Here is a 22,934-nt window from a genome sequence, read left to right as displayed (position 1 = left end):
TCCAATATCAACCTTCAGGTTTCAATACTGCCAAAAATATATACAGGCTGGCATGTACGAAAAATTGGGAAAAGGGTACATTAAAACAACATGGAACCTGCCCTATTCACATGCATGTGTCAGTAATAAAGGACAGAAAGTGTTTCTTAGTGGCAATAATTGTGCGATGTCACTAAGCGGTACACTTCTGTGTAACGGAATTAGTTTGCATGGAGCCTGTGAAGGGAACTCAAATAACCTTTCATGTCACCAGCTAGGCACACCTGCAACAGAGATAGAACCATTCTTTCAAAGACTCTATAATGGGAGTTACATTCTAATTGTGGACCGCAGATGCTGTAGTCTTATGCCCGGGACCCCTTATCTCGTAACTACGACTGCGAAGGTCAAGTGCTGTGGACGCTTATTGTTCCCCAGCTCCTTTCCAGACAGGGAGGCAAGGGCATGGCCCAACTTGAAAATTACTTCTATTCGAATAGATACTTTAAGCAGAATGAAAACAGTGCTTCTTCAGACGCCGACAAGGCTCACGTCATCAAAAGAAACGTATGATCTCCTAGTCGCAAGGACGACTGCAGAGATACATTCATTGTTATCGACTAATTCCCCCATACATTTCGCAGAAATCCTGAATGAAATCTTAAATATTTCTGATACCAGTGGAGTCTCAAAAGTATTTAAGACAGTATTTTCGATGGCATTAACACCATTCAAAGCCATACTGGGTATTTTTCCAGATTTCGTCCATTCGATTTTTGGCGGACTTCCCCTCATTTTAGGACTAATTGCAGGAATCCTATTCTTGGTCCTTATATTTCGTTATGGCAAACCATGTCACAGACAAAACACCTGCGACAAGGGAAGAAACAATCCTAGCCATTGGATACCGGGACCCGATATCAAAAATCCTGGGACTATCCCGGCTTAGAGACCTGAACATGACTTGGTTTCTTTCATTTCGACCAATGTGGCATCGATGTGTTTTACCTGTATTAAGGTGCCTGCTATGCGGAGAAGAATGCGTGTTAGACACCTGTCTGACGCTACAATCGGATGCGCCAATGGATGCAGAAACATTGTTGAGTCCAACAAAGGCTCGTGCTTTGTGCTGCCCTCAACGGCTACCAATCCTGATGACGGCATTCGTGGAAGCTTCACCACTACGATTAGGGGGTAGTGAAGTTCAAAATGAAAGCAGCATCGATCAGGTACGACCTTCTGTCAGCAATCCAAATCAGAATGTCAATGGAGACAATCATGCGCACGAATGCATGGTTACACCTATTTCTGAGTTAGTGGAACTCTCCCAGGAAGCTGTTGACAACTTTTTCGAGAGTCTAAATGATATGATGTTCTCACCAGAGCAGAAATAGAGACTTTTGAGCAAGCTCGTACACGGCGTTCCCTGAATTTGGCCTTCAACTAGAAAAGCATAATACCATGAACATTTTTCCCTCCAGTTCACGGACAGCAATTTTTTCAGCAGCCCCAAAATATTTTTGCATATTTTTCGGGACATTATCTTCTGCTTAAAGTAAGAACTATTCTTAGAGAACTAAGTTTCTACTTTTTAGATAGCTTATAGACATTAGCTGCCCGCTGGTATGTTCATAATTATTTTATTCTGTGATGGAATGGTCTCGAACTTTTTTCTGTATTAAGAGCCATTTCATGTGTAAATTCTCATATACCATTTAGCAATAATGTATACAAATGTGTGATTACTTTAGCATTATTTCACAGCTTGAGTGCATACAATACATGTAAATGCTTTTTTTTTTCTTCCCGTATATTTGATAATTTCAAAATGCATTTATGTATTTTGGGGTGGTAAGGTATACACGATACTCTACCGTATGTTTTACTATGCATAGATTAGTAAATATGTCCATAGTTAGCGTGGAGTGGGTGTGATGTATTCCTATAGGTTCTGTATCGACCCCCCTATTCCTGACCCTATTCTGGTTAACAAACTAACAAGTTAACTAGCAGCCATCCCATGAGGCAGAAAACCCCCATGATGCAGGAACCGTTATCTGATAAAGCCACACTACGGCACAGGAACGTGTTATCTGATTAGGTCATAACGCTTGCCATCTAATTAGACAAGCCCCTGATAAGGCATACGGAGTTCTCAAAACAAATCAAACCTATGACAACCTGGTAAAAACCCTGCGGCCATTGTTTTGATTTCACCGAGAACTTCAGCAAAAGAATGTGCTAACGACCTGGTCGTATGACATCCTTATTGACGTATCTATATCCATCCTTACGTCAATCTCGGCACCTTAAAGGTATAAATATTACCGATATTGCCCTATGCAAACAAACGCGGTGGTGACGAGATCGGAGCAGCCAGACTTGCCGAAGCCCAGAGCAGAGCAGACCCCGCTGGCGCAGCCCCGCCTTCCTGACACGCTGAGAACGAGAAGCTGTCTATTCTCCTGCCGAGAAATCCAGCTCCGGCGCTTCCGGGTAGCCCTCGCAGGCAGCCTGGAATATCGAGGCCAGAGACGAGAGATACCATCCCTCATCCATCCTAGACTCCAGGTACAGAACTGAATAACCCCTCACAGAGAATTCTTTAGTCAGTCACTTGGCAAAACAAACTTAACTTAAACTGTAACTTTCTATTCCCGCCCACGCATTAGACTTAGGTCAGGTACACGGGGTAGGCGTAATTAGAAACACCAGTTGAGTACGAGTAGTCAAATGTATATGTGTATGTAATATATCTTATTCAATTTAAACCTTCATATGGCTTAGAAACCATATCAATGTTTTTACAGTATTATTTTATACTTCTGCTTTTAATGTATGCACTTTACTTAACCATAAGTATTGCAATAATATCGATCCATTTCTCTTGTATGAGAAAAGAGACTGATCAATAAATAACATCTTTTATTGAACACGCCCGTCTCTTCCTTTTCTCTACAATCTGATGAGACTAAGAATGCACGTACTGACTGAGTAAAATAAATTGCCTTTTGTTCACACGACTCTCGAGATACACTCTTGATTAGGGGAGAGCAAAGTTGTCATGTTCTATGGTTGTCAGAAACTAAATCCCTTCTTGTCTATCCAGGGAGGTTCAACTCCTCCTTGCCTATTCGTGAAAGTTTCTAGTGAACTCTGAGCTAGCTGGCAAACCTAAAACTTTAAGTCTAATATCGACAGTAGTAGACCTAGTTAACGTCTGGTCTAGGCCTATACTATTGAAGGTATTATTCCAATGCGCAGAGCCTATTGGGATAATAGGAACTACACTACAGTATGTTGTTTACAGTGAGGGTGTGCGCCATTGATGGTTGGCTGGAGACGAGACATCTTGAAAAAGATCAAATTGCATTCTGGGAGGTAAGGAATGAATTGTCTGTGGAGGAGGGGTTTTTAATGAGAAGTGGATGGTTAATTTCATCAAGTGGTCTGCAAGGTAATATCATAAACTTGAGTCATGAAGGTCATCTTGGCAATGTGAAAACTAAAAACAGGGTCAAACAATCGTATTGGTGGCCTGGTTTGGATGGAGAAATTAAATGTGTGGTAAGAGTATGTGAAGTGTATAAATTCTGAAAGATCATTGGTCACATGTAGAACACCCCCCCAATACATCTCATTGAGGCTCCACAGATACCATGGAAAACAATTGGTGTGGATATTTTTGGTTCTGGAGCAGGAAAGACAAAACAGTGTGTGAGCCCAAAAGCCGAACTTCAAAGGTGAAGACAGACATCTTTGAAGCACAAAAGGTGGACACTGATGAGAGGGACTGCTCTTTTGCTCTTCTTGACAGGTTGATGTTGGGGATAGAGAGGGGAGCACAGTTGCCAATCTTTTTTTCCATGGGCATGAAGCTCCCAGATAGCTATACCTCTGCGGTCGGCTATGTAGCTCCACACACCAAGAGAAGGGTTCTGGCATTTGAGAGTTGGCAGAATAGTGCATACTGGACTTGCTAGATGCCACACTTAACCGAAGGTTATCACTAGGCAGGAGGGGACCTGGTAGCCCATTGGCTGGTAGCCGCCACATACCCCAAGGATACAGCTTGGGCATAAAAGTGGCACCCTGACCTCGGAGCACATCTGTGCTGAAGAGTAGATCGAAGAAGGCTGCCCTGCTATTCCCTGGGCACTGCAAAGAGAAGCACCAAGACTAGACTGCACCCAATGCTCTTTGGCATAGCTAAGAGAGGACTGTGCCTGTGGTGCCCTGTTTGAGTAAAAGTCTACCCTGAGCCTCATACAGAAGGAGCGACTCCAAAAGTCAGTTGGCTGAGTTCCTGTTACATCTAGTGTCACAAAAGCTGAAGTAGCCAAGAACACCTGACTGCCACTGACCGCAAAAGTGCAGCCTGGGAGACCGAGTCCCAACCCTCAAAATTTCCCCAGAAGTCTGATGGACCTTGGAGAATATCCATAGTGCAGGTTGGCTCCCCAAGTCAGATGCTATGGCCAGTTAAAGGAAACCGCTGGGTTGGGTATAATCGAAAACCAGTAGAGCAGTTCCAACTGTTTCTTGACTGAACTTCAACCGGTCTTCAAAGGACATCGACCCCTGGGGCCAAATGTTCCCCAGCGTGACCGAAGAGTAGCCCCAGAAAGACCCCCTTCGCCTGATCATCATCCTTCAGCATCCTGTGTCCCTTGCATAAGGACCACTCCATTATAGTCTATAGCGGTTCACCCATAGAACCTGGAACTGAACTGGAGACTGCTTTGACTGCTAGGTAAATGTTCAACCAAGCCCTTTTCGGCCCCTGTGTGTTGCTCCCTGCTGGAGTTGGTCGACCAACGTGGGCTGGAATAGTAGTTTACAATGTTGTAGAAGTTTTCTCAAATTTAAAAGGTTCTTCATCCATCTCGAGGCAGAGGAATCGGACAAGGAAGATAGGCATAATTGTCTTCCTTCTCCTTTTTCATACCAACAACCTTAAAACTACTTGATTTCACGAAATTATTAATCTCGGGTCCAGTGACAGGTGTCATCCTTTGTTCAGGAGGAGGTAAAATAGTTTCTGACAAGTGGGTACTAATGGTTAATCTTTCCTTTATGAAAAGAGGCTCCAACCTAACCATTCCCAAACACCACCCCCTTATCACACACAAAGGTCTATATGAAATTGATAACTTTGTTTTTAGCCAATGGAGCGCTCAATTTGGGTTCCCACCAATTAGATATGTAAAGAGTGGGGGCCTTATAAGTTCAGTCGTAAATGTAGGATCTTTGAACAAATTCCTTAAAACGAAAATACATTCATCATGTTGGCAAAAGGACCTTCAGGCCCTTCAGCAACAAGACTGGCTAGTCTCTTCATCCTTCCATGGTGCTTTCTTTGACATCCCAATATCCCCACAGGACAGGAAGTACCTGTTGTTCTAATGTTTAGTCTTTGGACCCAGAGTACTGACAAACGTGATGTTGTATACTCATCTGCATCATCAAGTTTCCCAGGGGGCACTCCTTAGGGGATGTTGTTTCCCTGCCATAGCATTTACAGTGACATTACTCCTTCAAATATGTTTTCAGTTTTCAAGGCTTTTTGCATTTTCTTTGCTCTGGACTGAACCTTACAGCCATGGTCTCAGGATCTTCTTCAGCTGAGTTGGTCTCTGCGAAGTTTCCTTCACCAAGGCAGTTCTACTCTAGCACATGGGTGCATTTTCCCTTGCTTTCATAGTTCTTCACATTTTACAGGTTGCACTTTCTTTGGCTGAAAAAAGTTTAAATATTGAAACAGTTAAATGCTACTAAGCAGTTGTTTTTGGAAGTATCTCGTCCTCTGATCAAGTCTCTGTATAAACTTCCAGTTGTTTCTAGATTACAAAAATCATAGCATAGCAATTGAATACCAGTGCCAATTCAGATTCCCCTCAGACAGCACCCTTCTTTCGATATTCTTGAAAGGTATACCATTTGAACTGAAGCATTTTTCCCCCCATATTTTTCTCAGGAGATGGTATTTTTGTTGTATGTAAGAGGAAGATTACATCTGTTATTAGGAAAACAATATCTGTAAATGTGCCCAAAAGATAACCATTTCTAGAACGATTCTTTTAACACGCTGGCTTTGTTGTGAGCTAGTTGAAAAAATCCTGACCAAAAGGGTTTTGTTAACACTAAATTAGGATTAGGGCTGCAACTTTTGCTCTAAGAGATGTTCCTGTTCTGAAGATCTGTGAGGCCTCTATGTGATCCTCTTTATTCTCCTTTACTAAACATAGCTTAGAAGTGGATGAATGGTAGCATGTCAATTTTTTTTGACAGTGCACCAATCATTTGCTGTTTGATATTAATTAAGAGTATCCTTCTGTTTATGACGTGCTAAACGTGTGGTTTACGTGAGAAGAGAAGTTAGCTTTATTTCTTGCAGATGATTCAGTTGCCTTAAATTGCCCTCGGATCTCCTCTTGAAGATGAAACTATCGATTTTCCTATTTTTATAGAATTTAGCTTTTTCCTCTCTCTCAGCCCTCTGTGGAAGCGTTAAATAAAATGATGTAAACCACCTCTTTCTGCGGCCAGCGTAACTTTCAGTGGGAGGTCACAGTATCACTGTTATTATTGGTCATTGAGGGTTGGCGCAGGAAAATTGCTATTGATGTAAACACATTTCCGTATCCAGTCTGGCGTCTGGAGAAAAGGTTTTGAATAAGGATTCTGTGGGAGATTAATCATTCATCAGGGTGACCATTACCCCTGGTAAGCAACTTGTTCATTGTCATCAGTCTGCAGAGCTAAAATATAAGTCAAGCAGTAATATCTGAGCAGAGATTTTGAAAGATATTGTCTCCTGTTATATGGTTTGAAGGTCAGAAGACATTTAATTTTTTAAGTAGTATGACAGTTCCAAAGAAGAGTTGAGCTTGTAACCTAATCGGGGATAACATTTCATCTCTCTGTTTCTTTATCTGAGCTAGGCATGTGTTGTTCATTGATAATAACAATTTGATTTGCTGGTAATTCAAATATTTCGTTAATCCAGAGAAACTGAAATACTCCATTTATCCACAGAACAGATGCAGCATGGCCAGCAGAAGTGCACCCTCCCTGCCAGTGTGCCCAGGCCCACTCTGGAAGCTTCACCTTCAATGGAGAGGGTCACGTCACCTTCCAACTCCATTCACTCCTTGGTCCCGCAAAACCGGAATCATGCTTTTGCCCTCAGAACAGGTACAATAGGAGAAGTAGCAATTACAGTTTTTTCCGTTTCTCTGCTTGCTAAAGCAGAGCGTCTTAATCCTGTTTCGAAGGATGCTTCCCTTAAAAGACAGTTTGTATCACACTTTCTTTTTATTTCTGATCACTTTATTAGATTCATTTGTGTGTTAAATTAGATGGGAAGACTGATAGATGGCCAGTGTGTTCACTATTAAATAAAAAGTTGGTAGAAGGTATTGCCAACTGAGGTTACTAGTTTGTGCCAATATTTTGAGCGTTTTGGTGATGTCGAATAGATATCCTGGGGGTGGGCCAAGGTCATCAACTCATTTGACTGTGAGGTAATCGAATTCAAGTGTGACCATTGTGTTAATTCTATGGGCTGTTGACTGCAGACAAATAAGCAGATCATGCAAATCAAGATCCAACTAGTGATGGGCCATTTCAGTATGCTGCCTTATTTCATCACCACTTTTTGGTTGAGCTGAACATGAATATGGAAAGGTGATGCCACTGGTGAACGATCATATAATGCAACAGTTATCTATCATGAGTGTGCACTTATGTTTGGTGTTTTACTAGAGGTTAGTCAAAATTTGAACGCATGACTGACATAATATGGTCCACATTCAGTATCGTCCCCTAGAAATACTCTGGTTATCAAACTGATTTGGATGCAGTCAATCAATCAATCAGAACATTTGTAAAGCGCGCTACTTACCCGTGAGGGTCTCCAGGCGCTGAGGGGAGGGGGTGCCGCTACTGCTCGAAGAGCCAGGTCTTGAGGAGTCTTCTGAAGGCGAGCACGTCCTGGGCCTGGCGCAGGGAGGGTGTTCCAGTTCTTGGCAGCGAGGTAGGAGAAGGATCTGCCGCCGGAGAATGTTCATTGGATGTGGGAGACATCAGCGAGGGCGAGGCTGGCGGGTCGGGGTGTATAAGTTGAGTCTGCTGTTCAGGTAGGCTGGTCCGGCGTTGTGGAGTGCTTTGTGTGCGTGGGTGAGGAGCTTGAAGGTGATCCTCTTCTCGACGAGGGGCCAGTGCAGGTCTCTCAGGTGGGGGGTGATGTGGCTGCGGCAGTGGCTTATTCCAAGTACTTGAGAGACTCATGGTAGGATTTATCAGCCAACCCATGCCATTTAGAATTGTTCAATCCAAGGTGAAGGGTTTTATTAAAATTCAGATTAGGCTTAAATCCATTTTATGCTCAACAGAATGGATGGAATCAATTTTTAGACAATGAGGGAAATTATTCCTGTGGCATCTCTGTGCATCGCACAAGTTTACATCTTTTGATGGATTGCCAACACCGTTTAGTACAAAGGCATCAGATTTTAAAACCTGTAGTAATAAAGTACAGCATTATCGCGCAAACAGATGCGATTGGGTTCATATATGCAATGCAGTTCTTAGATTTAATGTGTGTGCTGCGTAGATTTGTACAGATTTTAACTATCTTGTAAGAGTATACTTGATTAGAGGTATAATGTTTGCCCTAATTGTCTATTGCAATAATGTATTGGAATTATCTGACGATGTTTAAATGACAATGGTCTTAAAAAGCTTATTTTACTACTACCCAGGCGCGCAACGCCCATTGGGCTCAAATGGCTTCAGCCCACCCTGTCTTGTGTCTCAGCCCGGGCTGAGACACCTTCCCATGCTGACTGGTCTAGCGACTGTTTTAATGCAGCCGCACACGAGTATTTTCACATTTCTTTAAAAGACCATTTACTTGCTAACAAGGCTTTGTTGTGTTTTTACCCCTTCTTAGAGCCCCTGCTAGAAGAATTAGCCCCCCCCCCACCCCTGAAATCTTGCTCTATCTGCGCCTCAGCTACTATCATTACAGTGGTTTCTTTCCTTTGCAAAAAGCTGTGTATGACAGTATGTTTAACACTGTGCTATTCATAATTGATTAGCACTATGCTGAATCCCGATAGTGAGACGCGCATGCGCGAGTAATCAGCGCCCCAAGGAACGCCGCCTTCGAACGCGACTGCTGCTTGCCTAAGGTATTAAAGTAATCAAAGACCGCTGTGAGACCTGGAACCTCTAAGAAGCAGACGCGATAGACCCCACAGCCCGTTTTTACACGCTTACTCTGGTGAGATATTCTAAAATCAAAGAAAAAGAGATGGCAGACGCCACTTAACGACTATAACCGGCACCACGTATAGCGGCAAGTTAACAACCCAGTAACACAGCCCCATCTACCCGACAGCCAAGATGCACGTCAACAGAACTCTTTAAGGTCAGGACACCCAAAGGTCCACTCCCTCTTTCATTGTAAAGCGACCGCTCCCACCTTGAACCCGATTCTTTTCACTGGCCCTGATGAGAATCCCTCTTGCGACTTCAGAAGGGATTCGAAACGCGTAGGCCCAGCCACCTTAGTCTACTTGGATATCCAGGTGTTTCAAATAATCCAACCTGGGATCCAGTCTCATGTACATTACCGGACAATACAAGTGTTAATGAATGATAAAGCAAATACTTTGACACATAGGAATGTACAGTTTTTTATTGATTTCTTACCTTCTTTGAAATCTTTTGTAGGCTTTGGCTTTTCTGCCCTTTAAGTATTGTTTTTTCCTTCTCTTTCTTGTTACTATTTATTAATTTTCTTTTTCTGTGGTTTAAATGTATGAATCGTTTTTGGTCGTCTGTGATATGTGTGGTTTCTTGAATGATCGTTTGAATGTATGTGTAGTAATTCCATTATTTATTTGTATTTAAAAATGAGTGCTATTGTACTATGTATTGATTTTGCTAAATGCACAAAAGTAACTTTAAAATAAAAAGCTATTGAAGAGTAAATTTCCCTTGCTTGAATCTGGTTTCAGGTTAAGGAAGCACACTGAAAGATAGTGAATAATTTTTTGCTTCAGTATTGGCATCCCTGTTGTGTTTATTATATTCATAATTGGTTGCACATGACCTACCTCATTAATATTCATGAGGTAGGTCGCAATTTACGACCTATTGGGAATCGCTAAAAAACACAGGTGCTGAAGACAGCATGCCACCATGTCTTCGTTTCCTTTTAAATAAAGCAGCGTTTTTTTTTTATACGCAGCCCTTTTTCCGTAAAGGAGAACAGGGTTCTTTTTAGGTTTCGACCTGGCGAAAGGAGCACGAAGTGCTCCTCCCAGATCGAAAACTTTTGTCAACAGTATGGATGTTCGGACGGCCTCTGTTTGCCATTGGCTAGCTCCATAAATGGACGCTAGCCATTGGCAAACAGAGGCGTCCGTCAAATCCTGAGGCGACTGGTGGGCGTTTCGGCAATGTTTTTCCCTCTCCACCCTTTTCGCATCGTCATTGGGCGGAGTTTCGGTTTTTTTGGGGTTTTTTTGTCCCGTGATGTTTTCGTCATTTTGGAAAAGCCTTTGGCCGAAGTGGAGTTCTGCGCCCTCGCTGCTCTTCTGTGGCTGTCCATTCCCGCCCGCCCCTCCCGCTTCCGTGTCTTTCCCGCCCCCCCTTTCCAGTAGTTGAATTAAGCCAAGGCCCTGCACTGGGAGGCTTCCTGCTCGACTTCGTGCTTCGAAGGCAGGACAGGAACAGACTCAGCGAAAAGAGAAACTCTTCACTAGTGGGGCTTTCTTTGTGATCAAAGAGAGCACCCGGGGGTTCTGGGGCTTCCTGTGCAGCACTTACCTCTGTGCCGCGCGCCTGGACCGGCCTTTGTGCTTGTGGCTGCAGGGCCCAGCCGGAGGGTTTCCTGCTCAGCACTTCCCTCTGTCTCGCGGCACACAGAGCCGCGCTACTGCTGGAGGCCCCGGGCCAAGCCCAACTGGAGGCATGTGTTAAACTCGTGCATCCCGCCTTCGCCCAGCCTGCTGCTCACCCCGCCGCCTCCATGGCCCAGCTGCGCTGTGTTTACTTCCGCCTCTTTTCCTCACCCCTCGCCTGTTTGTTTGTTGCTTTCCTATGGCCCGTTCTGCCACTTCCCGCCGCCTGCTTTCGTCATTTTCTTTTTACCCTACTGCATTTTCTAGAAACCCCCCTCCCTTTCTCCACCCTGCCCATCCCTTTCTCTGCCACTCGCACCCGTTCTCTGTCGCAGTCCCTCATTTTCTTTGCTCTGCCCCTCTCGGCTCACCAGCCCTCCTTTACCTCCCCTCCTCTTTCTTGGTTTGTGTGGTCCTTTTCCTCTTACGCTCTAAAATCCTCGCCACCTTTCTATACCCATCTGCCCGTTACGTCACCAAGTTCTGTTTTGCTTGTTTTCTCTCCTCATGTTAGTCCCATTTTCTTTCTCTCTCATGCCTCTCACTGCCTTCCCTTTTTCGTCCACTTTCTCTCTCATCTTTTCTAGCTTCTCTTGGTCCCTTCGCTCTCTGCCCCCACAGCCTCATCTCTCTCCTCTCGCCCGTGATAGCCCCTGGCCTTGAATAAAGACTTCACACCTGTTCGGAGCTGTGAAGCAAACATTTCTCTGGAGTTTGTGTTGTGGGAGGCATGTCAGACAGCACGGGTGCTGGGCCTCTCTCCCGAGAGCGATGCTTTGTGCCAAGCCGCACGAGGTCTGTGCCACGAGAGAAGGGGAAGCCGCAGAACAGCGAGCCAGCCTGCCCCAGACAGACCCGAGCAGCATGAGTGATGTGCCCTCCTTCCCACAGCTAGGCCAAGCTGCACGGAGCTGTACCCACGTGGCTGGGAGCTGTGTTCGACTGAATAAGACGTGTCTGTTTCACAAGCACCATGACTCAGACGGAGAATTGAGCCTTGATAGGGGGTACCAGAACGGCGCCAACTTCCTGAGAGTTTTACCAAAATAGTTAAAAGTGTAGCCATGATATCCCAGAGGCAGCCTCGGATTGGGATCACAATTAGTCCCCGGAATTGCCCCAAAAAATGCGCCACCATCTGGTTAGTCTAATTAGCTTTATACAGTGTGAACACATCACAAAGGCACTGACTAGATCAATGCCCTTAAGCACCAGTCACATTTAACATTTCAAATGTATTTTTATTTTAGGGAAACTAATTTTACTTTAGGGAAGATAAAATGATTTATCCATAATCACAGGATGTTGAGCTGATGCCAGGACTTGAACATAGTTCCAACGTTTGCAGCTCTGACCATAACGTGGAGTATGAGATTTTGTATGACTTTCAACATTCTCAGTTGATTTTAAAATGTTCTTTGGTTGGTCAATTGCCATCTGAAATGTGTTGACAGTGGTGAGGTTTCTTGGATTTTTCATACTTCATTTATACATTTCGTACTGTTGCTGCTTGCCTACCAGATAGCTTTTAGCTGTCTGTAGGCCAAAGACTTGTGTGTACCATGCCAGAAACCTACAGTGGGCTTACAGCTTTGCTATTGCGTACCATAGTTTGGCTTTGTTATTACTCTTGCTTGCTTCTTAATGGATGGCTTGTCTTCTTGTGTTTGTCCCTTCTCTGAAGCATTGCCTCTTTGCTCTTTTTACCACTCTTTTGATTGGCTACTTCTATTCTTCCGCTGCACACATTTAGGTAGCTAAATTGTTTCTTTAGCCCCTCCATGCTCTCTCCCTTATGTGCTTCTCCCCCCAAAGGACTGCCACACATGCTTCGTGTTGCTCTCTACTCCCCCATCTTCTCTTTCCCTCATGTGCAACTGTTTCCATAATTCCAGCTTCATCATCTCTCTACTTGCTTTCACTCTGGTGTGCTATTCTTCGTGTCTATATATCACTACGTGTTCCTCTCTTCTTTCCAGCCCCACCATTTTATTTATTTTTTATTCAAACCCCCGCCCCCTGGCTGCGCTTGCTTCCCTGCCCCCTCGCTGTGCTTGCTCTCCTAGGTGTGTGTGTCTCTGGGTGTGTGTGTGTTTGTTAGTAATTGCTGTCTGCTGAGCTCGTCCAGTAGGGTACAATATGTCTTACATTTGCGAGAGATTAAGCTGTTGGCAATGTAAATGACAATGCCATTTATTTATGTTAAAAAAACATAAATAAAAATAATGTCAAGAGCAATGCCAATAGCTCTAACTTTAACAAAGGCGAAACCATTGCATTGTAAATGCTTGTTTTAAAGAAAATTGCAATGTTTCAGTTTAACTTTTTAAGGGTAGGCAGTGGCCTGTGATAGCACTGCCTGCTCATAAAAAACGTGTTCACATGCATTCCCAAAGGGGATGGGGACCCGTTCCCATGTGTGACTGGGTTGGTACCAAATTGAAATTGGTTTTTAAAAAGCAAATGTTTTGCGACTGTATATCGGTTGCATAAATTTGCACATTCTATTGCGAGTTGCAATTAGGAAGGGATCCCCTTAACATGCCCCTGCCTAATACCGACTCGCAAACCCATTTTGCACATCGATAATAGGTTACAGAATTGGAAAATAGTGTTTTGTGCTTTGGAAAAGTACTTTTTTTTGGGTCGCAAACAGCCGGATCCGTTTGCAACCACAAAACAGCTCCTAACATGTGGCCTCTAGTGAGCTATTGGTTTGAGATGTGCTGAAGTAGGATAACGGTAAAAAAAAATAATGAATAAGAAATGTACATTGTGGGTGTTAAAAAATAAAGAAAGTTGTGAGATCCAAAGTGATGCTGAAAAGGATTTCTGGAAAATATAATTACAAGCACTGTAGCAAGGATAAGTGTTAATATTGTGTGTAAAGCATTCATGTGTCCTTAGGAGTAAACAACTAAATGGGTCAGAGATCAAGAAAGACTTTCGAACTTAAAATTCAGAAAACTATCTGTTGGTTTGATGAGGAGTAGTTCCAAAATGTGTGAAAAATACTTTCTGTGGTTTGTTTTGTGAACGACGATATCCTAAAATGCTAACTTAAATGTGCTGTCCCATGCCAAAGAGGATTTTGACATTTTTATTTTTCTTTTCGCTTCGCTATGGATACAATACAGTAGGTTTCCTGACATTGTCTATTTTGTGATCGGCCTGCTTTTCTTTAAACGAATACATATAGAATGAGTTGGGGAGAAGATAGCTTGTGTTCAAATAATAGATGCCAACATTAGCATTTCATAACAGTGCTCCCGGGCGCCTCTAGGCCGTGTTGTGCTTCTCCTTGTTAGCTTCCTACCATCCCGGAAGTTACAGAGTGAAAGCGCTATTTAGGTGCCACCCCTGAATGTTTATATCAATTCATTTCTTTCTGCGCCTTTAGACATGGATCTAGTTCTGCTCCCTATTTTGTCAGACTTTCCAATATGTTCTAAACTTTCACAGTGTGCTAGGCTACGATGTCCCCACAGAAAACAACAGAATTTAAATTGTGCTGCGACTGCAGAAAGTCAATGTCTGTCACAGATCCACACAAGGTGTGCTTTTAAGTGCTTAGGTTCGGAACATGAGTCTGGTGCTAAGAGCCATTATGCACCAGAAGGTGATTCAAAGTCCAGAAAGCAAAGCTCTATGTCGCCAAGTACAATAAGAAGATGCGGTCTTCGCTTAGTTCCCTGCCTGACTCCTAAGTCAAAGACCCAGACTCCGTGCCAGTCATGAGGCCTCTCCAGCAATTGTCCTCTTTCTGCTTAAAGTCTCTGGTAAATCCATTTCCAAGGTCAAACGAAAGCATAAAAAAGCAAAGCAGAACTAAACCTCATCCTACCACTCCAACTTCAAGGAGAGCATGCAAGGGCATCAAGATGTACATGTCACTGTGTCAAGGTCACCAAGCCGATTTCTCACTTAGTCCTGACATGCCAGAGTTCCTATTCAGTATGCTTAAGGTTCCCTCTGGAACTACTCTAAAGCCCACGAAACCACAGTGGCCTCCAGTTGGTTACCGCCAGTTGGTACCTCCCTGGCATTGTCTGTTCCCTTTGAACCAGCTCCATTGACTCCAGTACCAACTTCTACTCTGGACCCATAATCCATACAGTTTCCTGCTATCCCAATGCCACTTGTATTGGTAGATGATCTGGTGCGGACACCCACATTGGATCCCAAACAGACAATGGCCTGAGCTTCATAGAAATTACAAAAGTGCAACTGGTTGTCGTGTAGACTGAATCTAACCCTGTACCTCTATCAGGTCACAGTGATATGCAGATGCTCCATTATCTGTTTGGTTCTGTCTCTGACGCTGTGCTAAAGCGTTGTTCATACTAGGATGTTGCTGATGATGATCTTGTTGACGTGGACATCTTGCTCCCCTATAATCCCTTATACCCTGATATACACAACACCAGTGGGCTTGGGACGCGTCCTGAGACAGAGCTTGACCGCACACGACGGCTGCAAAACCTTTTCCAAATGTATTATGCATGACAGGGAGAGGATTCGCCTTCAAGGATCTGAAGAATGAAGAAAACATCAGTTCAAGTCATCAGGTGGGGCTACAGGGCAAGGAGAGGGTCCGTCCTTTACCAGTGCCCTATCTTCAAACTCTGGGGGGCTCCTCAGCAGAAGACCGGCTGAAAAAAGGCATCATTCCCGGTTGATGTCGAAGACTACAACGTCGAGAGGAGTAGCGGCGGCCTGTTCGCCGTCGACCCAGGACTCTGGGTCGAAACAACATCGACATGCAACATCGAGGAGAAGGTCGATGGCGGTGGCTGGGCCAACGGCGAGAACACGTTCGGCATTGAGGAGCCCACCACAGACGGTCACAAGATCGTTGTCGAGACCATCACGTCACTCGACGTCTACCCATCACAGTCGATCGACGTCAACACATCGATGTCGTCACATCACCGCCGATCGGGGTCTACTCATCATCGATCGAAGTGTCCATGTCACAGTCGATCGACTTCCAGAAGACATCATCATTCACATCGAGAAAAACCAGTTGATCACGGACTCGATCATCTTCAAAGAGTATACAGTCAACGCCAGGAGGAAGTTCTCTTTCAAGGCGACGTCAAAGGTCGCGTTGACTAGCAGATCAACTTGGAAGGGGAAAGATGGTACTCCTGTGGAATCGGTGACGCCCCAGAAGGCTCGGAAAAGAAGGATATTAATCTACTCATCAGATTCTGAGTATTCGCAACATACTCTCCTTCTAGGACAGTATCACCTGGTCAGTCTCCTCCTCATAGTCCAGATGATCAGCCTCCTCCTCCTCCTCCATCTTCTCCTCCTCCACCACCTCCTCCTCCTCTACCAGTTACACCTTCTCCACCTCTGCCTTCACCTTCTACTTCACCACGAAGGCCGAGATCCAGGTCTCGTACGAGGACCCATTCTCACCGACGTAGACGTTCCTCTACTCATTCCCACCACCGACATCACAGTGGAAGAACCCGTTCTAGACACACCAGAGATACTTCCTCTACGAGTACAGGAAGATACTCACCTACCTATCGGACTCTCCTCCTCAGAGGATTCCTCCAATTGATGATATCTCGACTTTTCAAGAGGTTTTGGTTCGGGGAGCTTCAAAATAAATATTCCTATGTCCGTTCCTACTCCATCAACTTCCCCAGTCATATTTGAGACTTTACAGCAAAGTCAAGCATCTCATCCTTTGCTCCCTTTGGTACCAGGCCTCTTGGAACCAGCGATGGAACTTTTTCGTGCACCATCTTCTATAAGCCAGCCCAATCCAGGCTGCAAAAGAAGTTTCGCCCTCCTGAACAGGACCCCACATTCCTACGGGCTGACCCTCACCCACACTCAGTGATTGTGCTGGCTGCTAAGAAACAACATACCACAACTCCAACTTCCACAGTTCCACCTGATAAAGAGAGTTGTAAAATAGACTCAGTGGGAAGAAAAGTGTGCAGCATAGCAGCGACCTCCATGAAGGCTGCTAGTTCAACAGCGCTTTTAGGTAGATATGGCCAAGAACTATGGGAGTCTCTCCAACAATTTGCTGAACATCTACCTAGAGATAAGAGGGAGTATTTAATGAAAGGACTTATGGTCTCTAACCAAGTTATTAGCGCTGCGGCAGACACATCACTTCTAGCTGCGCATGGATATTGTCATGGAGTGGCACTCAGGCGGCATTCATAGCTTCGCTTGACTTCATTGAAGCCTGAAGTTCAGCAGCGTATTCAAAATCTTCCTTTCTCCGGCACTACACTCTGCGGTTCTCATGCATATGAGGAGATGGCACGCATGAAAGCGAAAATGGAGACATTGAAAGCGGTGGATCTCGAGAGACCCAAAGAACAGCGCAGATCCTTCTGTCATTTTTCAAGACAATATACAACACAACGGGTTCAAACCCGTCGGTGGTATCAGGGTCGTCAGCCTGGTACACAGCAATCCTATCAAAGATCCTACCAACCGTATCAGAAAAGGCAACCTAGAGGAAGGTCAGGACAACAAACTTCACAAGGAGGCAAGTTGCCTCCTGCCTCCAAGCCCTGAATCCTATCTTCCCCCTCTTCCGTTAACCACTCCAGTAGGGAGAACTATTCAACACTACTTGGCAGAGTGGCAAAGTGTCATGCAAGACAATTGGGTTGTGAATATTGTGCGCAATGGATATTCTCTACAATTCATCAGCCCTCCACCATCAGTCTCTCCAAAACAATCAAGATTCCACCTATCGCAATTAAAAGCGGAAGTGAACATTTTCTTACGAAAACAGGCAGTAGAACCTGTTCCTTCGCTGCAATGAGGCAAAGGTCTGTATTGAAGTTTCTTTCTGGTCAAAAAGAAAGACAAGAACGGGTTCAGACCTGTTCTCGAGCTAAGGGAGGAAAACAAATGGATTCGGAAGGAAAGATTCCGGATGTTAGCACTGCATCAGATCTATCCTCCACTACAGCGTGAGGATTGGTTATGTGCAGTAGATCTACAGGACACATACTTCCATATTCCCATCATAAAAAAACTTTGCAAGTTCTTGAGATTTGCAGTGGGAAACAACCACTACCAATACTGTGGGCTTCCGTTCAGTCTGAAGTCAGCACCCAGGACCTTCTCCAAGTGCAAGGTGGCTGCCTACTTGAGAAAACAAGTGTTTGTATACCCCTATTTAGACGATTGGCTGATGAAGGCATCCACGTTTCAGGAGGCTCAAACACATTTCAACTGGACCTCCGACCATCTCCGTCGTTTGGGACTTCACGTGAATCAAACGAAGTCAATCTCGACTCCTGTACAGTGTCTACAATATCTGGGAGCATCCATCGATACTCGCATGGCAAACGTGTGTCCTTCAGCAGAGAGACGCTTATATCCTTCAGAAGGCTCAGGCTCTCATGTCAATGTCGCACCTGACTGTCCAGAAGGTCTCCTGTCTTCTGGGCTCCATGGCTTCCTGCATATTTCTCACACTCAACACACGTCTCCACATGAGACCTCTGCAGGAATGTCTGGAGGACCTGTGGGACCAGCGAACGGGGAATTAAGAAGACCAGATTCAACTGACACAACATTCCCTCCGGTCCATCAAATGGTGGTGCTCGCCCACCAATCAGCTATGAGGGACTCCCTTTCATAAGGAAATACCAACTCAAACTATAGTTACGGATGCCTCTCTTCTGGGATGGGAAGCCCATAAAGATCACCTTCAAATTCAAGGCAGATGGTCACACAAGGAATACACTTACCACATCAATCTGCTAGAACTGCGAGAAGTTCACTTGGCTCTGAAGGGTTTTCAACCATCATTCCATACCAACTCCCCTGCTTGTACAGACGGATAATACCTCAACAAGCAAGGAGGCTCGAGATCCAGACCGTTTTTGAATTTGGTAGCTTGGCTCCTGAGATAATGCGGTATGGCACTTAAACTTACCTCAAAACTGCATGGACATTCTTAAGAAAGCTAAGAGGCCATCCACACGCTCTGCTTATGCTCACAAATGGAAGAGATTCTGTATTTGGTGCTCATTGAGGAATGAAGACCCTACCTCTTGCCAGGAAGATATCATACTTCATACTTGCTTCATCTAGCGCAATCTGCCCTCCAATTTTCTTCCATTAAGGTTCACTTGGCAGCCTTGCCTCCCTACAGGAAATGCCCTTCACAAACTTCCTTTTTCACAATTCCTGTTATTAAAGACTTCTTGGAGGGTTTGAAAAACGTTTTTCCTCCCATTAGAAGTCCTCCTCCTCTTTGGGAGCTTAAAGTGGTGCTTTCTCGTTTCATGCAATAGCCCTTTGAACCCATTCATAAGGCTACTCTTCAGCATCTGTCTTGGAAGACAGCTTTCCTTGTGGCTATCACCTCCGCCCGCAGGGTTAGGGAAATTCAGACACTTTGCTGTCAAGAACCGTATTCAGTTTTTCATACATCTAAAGTAGTTATGAGGACCACCACAGAAAGACCTTGGTCCAGGCTCTGGTCGTCAGTAGACTGGACTACTGTAATGGCCTTCTTTTGTCAGCTAATGAAGGCCAATTTAACAAACTACAGGTGGTCCAGAATACGGCCGCGAGGTTAGTCATGAATGCTCCATCCAGGACTCCCTCCCGGCCACTACTGATGGAACTTCACTGGTTGCCAGTGCGACTGCGGACCAAATTTAAAATCTTGTGTACAATTCACAAGTGCCTGATGGGGAAAGGCCCGAAATTTCTCACTACAGCCTTCCTTCCTTATGTTCCTGGCCGCTCACTACGATCGAGCAATCTCCAGCTCCTTAAGGTTCCAAAAATTAAAAAAACTCGCCAAGGAGGCAAGGCTTTGGCATACACAGGGCCTGTTCTCTGGAACACCCTCCCCCTCTCACTAAAGCTTAGTACTGACCACCTGTCTTTTCGAAAAACCCTGAAAACTTACCTTTTTTCTAGCATTTAATTCATTCCCCCCCCCACCACCCACTAGTACTGTCCGGGCATAGTAGCTGGTTCTTCTGTATGGCAAAGCGCAGAGATACCCCTTCGGGGTCTATTCAGGCGCTATAGAAGCATATAAATAAATAAATAAAGGACTCATCCGAAATTCATACCTAAGGTAATTTCGGATTTTCAAGTAAACCAAACTATTACCTTACCTACTTTCTTCCAACATCCATCCTTCCAGCGGAGAGATCGCTTCATTACCTGGATGTAAGAAGAGTTTTGAAATTCTATCTGGACAAAACTAAAGATATTTGGAGAGCGGATCAGTTATTTGTAAACTATGGTTCTCTCCGTACAGCTTTAGGCACTTCTAAACAATCTATCTCCAGGTGGTTTGGTATTTTGTATTTTCAGAAAACAAACAAATCCCTTTTTGGTAAGCAAAGGGCTCATTCTACCGGGGGAAGGCAGCTACTGTGGCTTTGCTTGGTAATGTATCCATTTCGGAGATTTGTAAGGCTGCTACATGGAAGTCCGTCCACACATTCACAAAACTCTACTGCCTAGATTCCGATGCCAAGGCAGATGCTCAAGTAGGACAGGCTTCCTTTAGGAATCTCTTTGCTTAAAACTGCAGTTTAACTCTCTTTTTCATCCACTGCGTCTACATGTTTATGACTATACATGGAAATCCCCTGCATGAGGGCTATTGCTAAAGGAGATGAGGCATACCCAGTTGCGTGTCATTTTGACAAAGAACACCAGCGTAACAGGGAATTCTGAGTTATTTTTGCTTAGATCATGTGCCTAATAATCCCAGAGGGGGGGCAGGATTTTGAGACTACGTAGATTGGAGTCTAGTTATATCATCGACCTCCAGACTAAGACTCCACGTGGTCTCAACAGTAGTGAGGAACTTGCTATACATCTAGGAGACAGATAACTGGCTGCTGTAATTTTTGGTTATCTGTTGAATATGGTTCCTCTTCGTAGTACATATTGTAAATATATGGATCGACTGCAACTCTTATATATATTCATTAGCATTGTTGTTTGCAACGTTTATGATTTCAGTCATGATGAATTTGCATTTTTTGATCATTGAAGCAGTTTGTATTTTTAGTGTGCATGATTCTGCCGTGAGTCCCATTATGAATTGTAATGCTTATGTGTTTGGAATTGTTTAGAGGCTGCTCTGAATATAACTGTTTATTCAGCAAGGGATAGCCGTGAGCCCATCTGTGGGCGTGATTTGGACTTTCATTGCTTTGGAGTGGTATACACTCCAAGATGTCTCCAAGATGTCGCCTATCGTAGGTGTCATGGGACGGATTGAGTAGTCCCTCTTTTGTTTCAATGTTGAAACACCTATGCTTAAATAGTTAGAGTATACGGCGCTTCGGTAGACATATATGAAGGTCTATACCGAAACGCGTCTGTTTTGTTTTGTGCAAGTTTGCTGTGAATAAAATTCGGTGATCAGCCCCTGCGAGTTCTTCTTCCTTCCAGACGGAAGTCTTGTGGGTGGAGAGTGGAGCGGTGTATATATATATATATATATATTTGCCACTTGCTTGGAGACGCACACAATGAAGCAAGTCGGATGCCGTCATTTGTGACAGAGTCCTTTATTATTCAGCAACCGGAATTCCAAAAGTCTTTTGCAGGAGCCCTACGCGTTTCGAAGCACCATTGCCTCTTGTTCACGGGCTTGTGAAGCAGATTGCCATCAAGATTACAAGGACGCCAAGCCAGCTGATTTCTATCCTAGTTCCCGCCCCTTTGTGGGCTGCTCCAGTGCAAGGCATGCTGGGACTTCATGTACCTTGTATGTTTTTCCCTTTGGTGGGTCCCGATGTCTTCTGTTATTAGTGTATGCTTTCTACCCTCTAGTGGGTTTGGTAAAGGAATACGGTTCAGGTAAGGCCGTTTTAACTTGTCATTCTGCACGTTCGAGGTTCCAGTACCTCGCAGTGGACCATGATCATTACACAGCGGTGCAGTCTCCATATATATATATATATATATATATATATATATATATATATATATATATATATAAAACATTTGCACTTATGGAATACACTTCATTTTAGTGTTCATCAGTGAAGCTTACTACTGTAAGGGATAGTAAGGTGTTTTAGGGTTGAGGAATGAATAACGTGTAGGGTTAGTAAAGAGTTCAGAGGTCTGTAGTGTATAGCTTAGTAATGGGTTTTTATGATTCAGGAAAGGGTAGTTTAAAGGGGTAGGAAGCTGTCTTTAGGGTTTAGGTATATGTTGTACATAGGGCTAGTAAGGAGTTTTAGGGTTCAGGGATGGGTAGTTAATATGGTAGTATTGAGTTTTTAGGCTACACGAGTGGGTAGTGAATAAAGGTAGTAAGGAGTTTTTATGCCTCAGAGATGAATTCTGTTCCAAGGTAATAAGGAGTATCTGATAGAGATATCTCGCTGCAGATTCCTTAACTTGTGAATTCTCCCCAGGCGTCAGACTGGATCCGGCAATTTTGTTTCAGCAGTATCTCTGCGCGCCATGGGGCGGCGCCACTTGCCTCCACGTGATGCCTGCACCGGATATGACATCAGTGGAGTCCCCTCCGGCATGCTGATGTCAGTTTCTGCTTTTTCCGCGCTGCACACAGATACAAAGTAGATGTAGGTCTCGTGTTCACTACGCCACTGGATTCAAGGTATCCTGGCTGTTGACGGCTGATAGCCAGAAACCGGTCCTAGGATGCTTGATTCCGGTCCAGAGAAGACATGGCTTGGCAGTTCGGGCTGGACTGTTCACACGAGGCACAGGGTCAAGGCTGATTTGCACATGGCCTTGTCTGAACTGGGGTAGCGTGTTGAGCAAAATAACGATGGATTAAACCCAGATCTGTGACTGGGGGTGAATGTTTTGCCAATGTGCAACATTCCTTCCATCATCTTGTGGGTGTGCATCACGATTCTGCCAAATTTACTCCTGCCAGCAGTTGAAGCCGTAGGCACTGTGGGAGCAGCGCATGAAACTCCTGACAGCGCGGTTGTTGCCGGCCTCCTGCTCCTTGCGGCGTCGGTCATCCTCCCAGTCGTTCCTGTGCGTGCCGCTCTTTGCCCCGAGGTCAACGAC

At 44.5% G+C, this 22,934-nt stretch overlaps 1 protein-coding gene across 10 annotated transcripts in view; it reads left to right on the top strand.

The window, feature by feature from the left end:
• Positions 1-22,934, top strand: part of LOC144754418 (zinc finger protein 618-like) — a 1,175,017-nt gene that overhangs the window by 915,158 nt on the left and 236,925 nt on the right. For all 10 annotated transcript variants that reach the window (XM_078642172.1, XM_078642166.1, XM_078642168.1 and 7 more), the window contains one exon: positions 7,018-7,176. In XM_078642172.1, coding sequence (XP_078498298.1) covers positions 7,018-7,176 — 159 coding nt within the window. The remainder of the gene's footprint in view (positions 1-7,017; positions 7,177-22,934) is intronic.

Source organism: Lissotriton helveticus, chromosome 5_1, assembly GCF_964261635.1.
Source record: "Lissotriton helveticus chromosome 5_1, aLisHel1.1, whole genome shotgun sequence".
NCBI classification, from domain to species: domain Eukaryota; kingdom Metazoa; phylum Chordata; class Amphibia; order Caudata; family Salamandridae; genus Lissotriton; species Lissotriton helveticus.
Note: the sequence above shows the minus strand (reverse complement) of the source record. Positions and strands in the feature narration are given on the sequence as shown.